Source organism: Genypterus blacodes, unplaced genomic scaffold, assembly GCF_046128005.1.
Source record: "Genypterus blacodes isolate CSIRO-AG114 ecotype Tasmania unplaced genomic scaffold, CSIRO-AGI_Gbla_v1 ptg000090l_1, whole genome shotgun sequence".
In the NCBI taxonomy this organism is placed as follows: Eukaryota; Metazoa; Chordata; class Actinopteri; order Ophidiiformes; family Ophidiidae; genus Genypterus; species Genypterus blacodes.
In genome coordinates this window covers 627,239-633,789 of record NW_027466895.1, presented here as the reverse complement: position 1 = coordinate 633,789, position 6,551 = coordinate 627,239, and the positions used below count along the sequence as shown (strand labels likewise).

The window sequence follows — 6,551 nt, the reverse complement described above, 5'->3', positions numbered from 1 at the left end:
GACTGGCCTAAGGTACACTTCTCCTTGGTCCATCGTCAGCTGTACGGCCTTCCCTAGTAGAATAAATATACGTTCTTATTGAGATGCTAGATCACAGCAAAATACACCACAAAGGTCTACCCCACACACCGCAGTCTGAAGACAGGGTTGTGCTTCCCCAAGGCTGGAGTGGATGCCGGCCTTGTCTAAGGTGACGGGGTCAAAGGTCTGCCATCCAGTGATGTTTAAAAATGTTGATGATGGGGAAAGGAAGCAACCAACCTGCGGCGTTCTCGACCTTGGCCTTGTTCTGACTCCATGCCCCCTTTACAAGTATTGATCGAGCTTTCTACCCTTTGATTATTGCAAACACCAAGACTGCTGTTTCTCTCATTTTCTGTAGTTTTGGATCTAAATGATTGCTGCACTGTTTTTAATATACCTTTGGAATAATACACACAAACTCTTGCATTGCGTGTGTTACAATCAATATTAATGACTTAGTAATGAATAATAGCAACACAGACCTCCTGCTGAGTTCTATTCTCAGCCTGCCGAAATATATATTTTGTAGATATGCACATGACCCTGTAAACTTTTCAGTTTGCCATATTGCTTGTGAGTGTGGTAAATGAAGGTCAAAGAATTATTTAAAAGTTAATCATACTAAAAGCAAATCAAGAACATCAAAGGGTGCAAGTTAAATTTCAATTGCTTGGGATTTGCTGTGGATTGCATGCAAAATGATGATTGATAAAATTCTATTCTACTCTATTCTATTTTAGATTATTCTCCATTTATAGTGAGGGATGATGGGAGGAAAGGAGAATGGAAATTAATGTTTGTGTATGTGGATCCTTGTATAGGGAACATTGAAGTGACAGATATACAATTTATTATATTATCATATCCACAATTTTGAGGTATAAAACAACTAATATTTAGCTCTTATCTGACCAAGAAGCCAATGGTAGCAAGGAAATGACATCTATCCTTTTTTCAGGTTGACAGTTTTGTATAAAAATGTTCAAAATTCTGATTTGCTCCATTGTATTTAATAGCTGATATATTTTGAATCAGAAGTCATCTCTTTATGGAGGCTGCAGGGCAGTGTCTTTCCTCTTCCTCCATATCTGTTTTCAGGAGTGCAGAGACGTCTGAATCACCCCCTGTGCCTGCCAGGAAAGCTGTCAGTCGTGGAGGGCCTTGTTGCTGAACGCTTGGATGCCTAGGTGGGAGGTCATTTGGAGGCATGCGCCTGTGAAGTAGCGTGCAACGTCCAGCACTGAAAGGACCTGAGGATGAAGAGAGGCTGTGAGAGGATACCCTGGTCCACTTATATACACAAGTTGGATGCATGTTCAGTGTTGGTGAAACTGACCATAACGATCCAGAGGACTATGTACTCATCAATGAAGCTGTTGAAGTACTGGTTGAGGAGGAGGAGGCCAGGGCCGATGAAAGCCGTGTCTGGGAGGTACAACTCACACTTGCCAATGTGGGCGACCTGCAGAGGGAGACACACGTGCACACACAAGGTAAGGGATTAAATGAAATCTGTAGTTCTGAAATGTATTTGGATTAGGATGTGAGGAACGCACCACCAGCTTGTTGATGAGCTTTGAGATGATCATGCCAAAGGCGAGCAGATACAGGCATGGATGGTGCTCAAACAGTTGGCTGGGTGACTTCTTGAAAATGATGAAGGCCAGAGTTAGGATGAGGCTGATGTCCAGACCAGGACGCAGCACACTGGTGTCCTAAAACGGCAGGATTTTGTTTGACTTTTCACCACAGTTTATCTTTATTATCAACCATAAAGTATTTTGTACTGTTGTTTTGACTTACAGCCATGGTGGAGCCTTTTTTGCCCAGACCACCTTTCAAAATGCCATGGAAGCGGTAAAGGCAGGAGTAGACGGCCCCCAAGATGATGCCCATGAGTGGGAGGGTGTAGAGCTTCAACCCGATGATGGGCAACTATGGAAACACACCATGGTCATATTAACACATAGACTACCACTCCATTCAAACCTGGTGACTATCATTGTTTTCTTAAAAGCTGTAGCATTTTTGGCAATATTTGGTTATCGTTTACCAGGTCTGCAGTAGTCCCATATAGTCTGTAGAATGCACTCTGTAGAAAACCACAATTCTTCAAAAAGCCTCTAAAGGCAACTCTACACTAAGGTACACAGTTGCCCATGAAGTTGGAATGGAATTTATTATATAAACAGTTATATACATATATATAAATATATAAATATATAAACTGTTATATATATTATATATATATACACATAGATATATTATATATATATATAATATATAATATACTGTATAATATAATAAAAATACTGTTAGAAATAAAGTTAGAATAATGCTTTATTCTAACTTAATGGGTGATGGTGTATAAGTTTAGTTGATACTAATGTGTTCACCGTTGACACAGAAAGTGTTTTCCCTATGGCATTTTACTCGAAAATGGTTCCAGGTATCTCCTCGCAAAACAGTTTGCTACTGTTTACAAGTGTTTCCATCATTATAGCATAATAGCATTTAGCATCATAACAGCATTTAGGAAACCACAATATATATTTAAGAGACTATCTTTGCATTGTTGAAGAAATAGCACAGGATTCATTTAAAAGCCTATAGGCCTGGTGAGTGAGGCCAAATACTGCCAATATTCCTACAAATTGCAAATAATCAATGTCAGTGAACTAGTTTTTGAACTACTTTTCTCCAGTGATTACTTACATGTAACTGTTATCAAGGGAGGCAGTAGTCGAGTGGGTAGAGCTTCCGCTTGGGAACCAGAGGGTTGCCGGTTCGAGTCCCTGCCGAGGTGCCCCTGAGCAAGGCACCGAACCCTCAATTGCTCCCCCCTCTGCGAAGGGTGGTAATGTACTGTAAGTCGCTTTGGATAAAAGCGTCTGCCAAATGATTGTAATGTAATGTAATGTAATATAAATTATATTTTCATACCAGGGTTTGCCAAAGGCTCACTCCTCCAAAAGCTGACATCAGATACATGATCATGACAGCAAACTGCACCTCTGTCACATCGAATCTGCACAAAATGTTAAACGGAGCTGATTTCAGTGATAAAGCACTAGTGGCACATAATGACAAATTATGAGAACAATATTATTATATCCTCTGGCATTTCCATGGGATTAACCCAAAATGCATTCAGAACGTGTGACTTACAGGTTAAAGTGAACAGTCCCAGACACGTAGGTCTCCCAGTGGGAACAGAAAAACAGAAACAGCCCGATGAAGCCACAAAAGAATGTCCAGTCAGTGTATCTTCCTATTCCACCTGCAATGCACGCTCCCACTGTGATGAGCACTACAGGGAGAGGTACAGACAGAGAGGGAACAATATGTATATGCCTACCTATGTTGAATGCACTTATTGGAAGTCGCTTTGGATAAAAGCGTCTGCTAAATGACCGTAATGTAATGTAATGTATACGGAATTTGCAGTTTGCCCTCAGGCGGCAAAGCACCTGCAGAAATGGAGTCGCAGCAGTGGTCGAAGAGTTCTGCAAGTGGTGCACTGTGGTCTGTCCGGAGGGCCTGCTTCCCATCAATGTTGTCCAGAGACTGATAGATGAACAGACCCAGTGCGCTCATGATGAAGGCCCAGGAAGGTGCCTACAGGGGTAGAGAGACACTGAGTTGATGCCACAATTATGCAAAGGTAAGACACCTCATTTAAAACCAGTTCAGAAGAGACAGTAGTATAGGACATTGATATTCTGATCTGAATTTAAATCTAACTATTGTAAAAGAAAAAACAAGAATTATTTACATACCTTATTTGCACTACACACCACACACACACACACACACACACACACACACACACACACACACACACACACACACACACACACACACACACTTTACCGAAGTTTGCAGTTACTCACCTCTTCCGTTGCCGTTGGACAATGATAAACAAGCACCAACGTGCAGAGTACATACACCAGCAGTCCGGCAACGGTCAATGTGTTCGGTGAGACCCATATTGGAATTTTCTGGACGAGCCAGCGCCAGTATATCTGACACGGTGTGTCCAGCAGGGTTTCACCGCAGACGCTGTACTCGTAGTCCGCAAGCGGTTTGAGTTGCGCGGCGGTCAGCGGCTCTGGCCACAGGTAACGTGACATAGTTTCCCCAGGTCCTGTGTTAACACGTGGATGTCTTCTGAACACCAAGTCCAAAACAGCAGCGATGTTTGGATCTCTGTATTGATGTCATGCAAATTAGACAGGTAAAACAGGTTACGCGAAGAACACCTCGTAAGTTTTCTGCAGGTTCCTTCATGTCATGGTAAAATAGCTCTTTCGCTCTTGCTGTTGTCCTCAGGGTGTGGTTTTGCTTGTATATCTAGTATCTCAATAAGAACATATATTCATTCTACTAGGGAAGGCCTTACAGCTGACAATGGACAAAGGAAAAGTGAACTGAACCGGACAAGGAATGTAAATAGCACCTGAGGTCAGCAGTTTAAGCCTTGGGCTTAAACGGCTGGCCTATAGACAACAGTCTAAATACATATATTCATGTTAAGAGTAAAGATAAAAGTTTACATGCCAAATAAAGGCCATTATAAAATGAACTGTTGCTCCCCCAGGATGGCCACGTAGTGTTTACAGTGGTCTCAGGCGGTTTGTCAATATCCGCTGAAACGGGTCTTTTCTGAGTGACAATCAACTGTATAAATATGTCTGAAAGTCGGAGTTCGGGAGGCGACTCATTCCGGCTGCAGAGTCCCTCACAAGCGTTCCATGGTGCTTGTTATGATGCTGTACTTTGTATAATAAAACCCCATTATACAAGCAAAGACAGTGTCAGCGGAGATCCTTCCTTCCTTCATCTTCACATCATCGCAACCCAAGAAATACACTAAACTCTCATGGCCAGTTTGCTCTCTAAATATCAATGAAATTACATTACATTACATTACGGTCATTTAGCAGACGCTTTTATCGAAAGCGACTTACAATAAATGTGTTCAACAAAGGTAGATAAAAGAACTTCAGGTCACAAGAAATCGTAAGGATTCTAATGTTCTGGTTTTCTTGGCAGAGCATGCATGCTGCCCTCATCCTTTCCTGCCCTGCAGCTCTTAGATGTTAGAATGTAATAAACTGTAATTATGAAACAAGTTTGGGCCCTATTCAAAAATAATCTTCACAAAATGAACACACAAAACACAGAGCAGTACAATTCTTTGTATTTTTTTTATTTCACAGGTCATTATTACAAAGGTAAAGGCATGCACACGTCATTTTGTTTGAGTGTTCAGTCCAATATGAAGCATTAAAGCACAACTTGTCATGCAGAATATTAATTGCGTGTGACCCTCTCATTGTTTTTTTGCACAAACATAAGATTCATTTGAATCCTCAAATTTAATTGACATATATAAGTATCAACACATGTATACTTAATTTAGAAATGCTTTAATTTTCTTACCAAATAGCAACATTTTTCAACTCTTGCATCATACAACACTGTTTTCCTTTCCCGTTCTTTCAGGCAGCAGAAATGCTTCATAACCTTCAAAAAGCACTCCTGTAAATACTGTATGTGTTACTGATTGTGCTATATTTCTATTATGTTTATTTTGTACACACTACTCATCACATTTAAAAATTAGAACCAATACACGTCTGACATGCATCTGAGCCGACACAGATCCTTTCAAACACAGTGAGTGACACAGAAGATGAAGTGGCTTTTTTGTTTTTACTATGGTAACTAGAAACCTGCACACAGCATGCCACACCACAGACCAGTACACCCCCCACACCCTTTCATCTGTTTCACCATCACTCCATCATCCCTCCATCTGTCCGCTTTTAGGCCACAGACCTCAGGTGAGAGAAGAGGATCGCATATGGCGGCAAAAGTGTCTCATTTGCACTCCGATTTACTTCTCTTGCTCAACAGTCTTTGCTTCGTTTATGTACTTGTCGATCAGATGTAGGGGCACTCCACGCTGCATGAGTTCATTGAAGGTGAACCCTCCTGGGGGACAGAGGAGAGACACTCTCATGATGTTGTCGGGAGGGACAGAGAGAAAGTAGTGGGGGAGGGGAGCCTGCTGAAATGGGAAGAGGTGAGCGCACGAAATGGAGAAAAATGCACATTACTTTGCCTTGACTTTTGAAATTTCCGAAAGATCAGTCAAACTGTCATTGATTCATCTGTTAATTTACTGTATTTCAATGGCTGGGGGTTGCAATCCTTTATACTTAGCCAGATCAAAGGTCAGTACTCATGAGTAACAGCAGGAATGATCCATATATCAACCAATATGATTTCTACTTACGCACATAAACATTTTCAGACTACGTAGGAGCGACGGACATATATGAATCATTCTGCAGAAATATAGTGCGAGTGCAAAATCTGAACAAAATTCCAGATTAATGTAACAAAGTGCCCAGAACCCTCCGGGTTCCGCGTTCAGACAGGACAGGGGGCTATCTTCTCACCGCCGTGTCCGGAAAGCAGCAGAGCATCAGCGTTAATAGATGACTAGGCCATTTCCA

General features: G+C 41.5%; 1 protein-coding gene across 1 annotated transcript; it reads right to left on the bottom strand.

Annotated features, from left to right (window-relative positions):
- Window positions 1-890: 890 nt before the first annotated feature.
- On the bottom strand, window positions 891-4,260 carry LOC143007484 (cholinephosphotransferase 1-like). The gene is made up of 8 exons (XM_076158843.1): window positions 3,918-4,260; window positions 3,495-3,642; window positions 3,193-3,334; window positions 2,968-3,052; window positions 1,828-1,959; window positions 1,581-1,739; window positions 1,361-1,486; window positions 891-1,274 (listed from the first exon to the last, which is right to left on the bottom strand). Exons 1-8 carry the CDS (start codon window positions 4,155-4,157, stop codon window positions 1,170-1,172), a joined length of 1,137 nt encoding a protein of 378 aa, XP_076014958.1. The 5' UTR covers window positions 4,158-4,260; the 3' UTR covers window positions 891-1,169.
- Window positions 4,261-6,551: the final 2,291 nt, after the last annotated feature.

Excerpts from the sequence above, each read along its gene's own strand:
- LOC143007484 (XM_076158843.1), bottom strand. The coding sequence starts at position 4,157 with ATGTCACGTTACCTGTGGCCAGAGCCGCTGACCGCCGCGCAACTCAAA. Across the intron at positions 3,643-3,917 it reads GTCCAACGGCAACGGAAGAG|GCACCTTCCTGGGCCTTCAT; the intron begins GTGAGTAACTGC and ends CTACCCCTGTAG. Across the intron at positions 1,275-1,360 it reads TAGTCCTCTGGATCGTTATG|GTCCTTTCAGTGCTGGACGT; the intron begins GTCAGTTTCACC and ends CTTCATCCTCAG.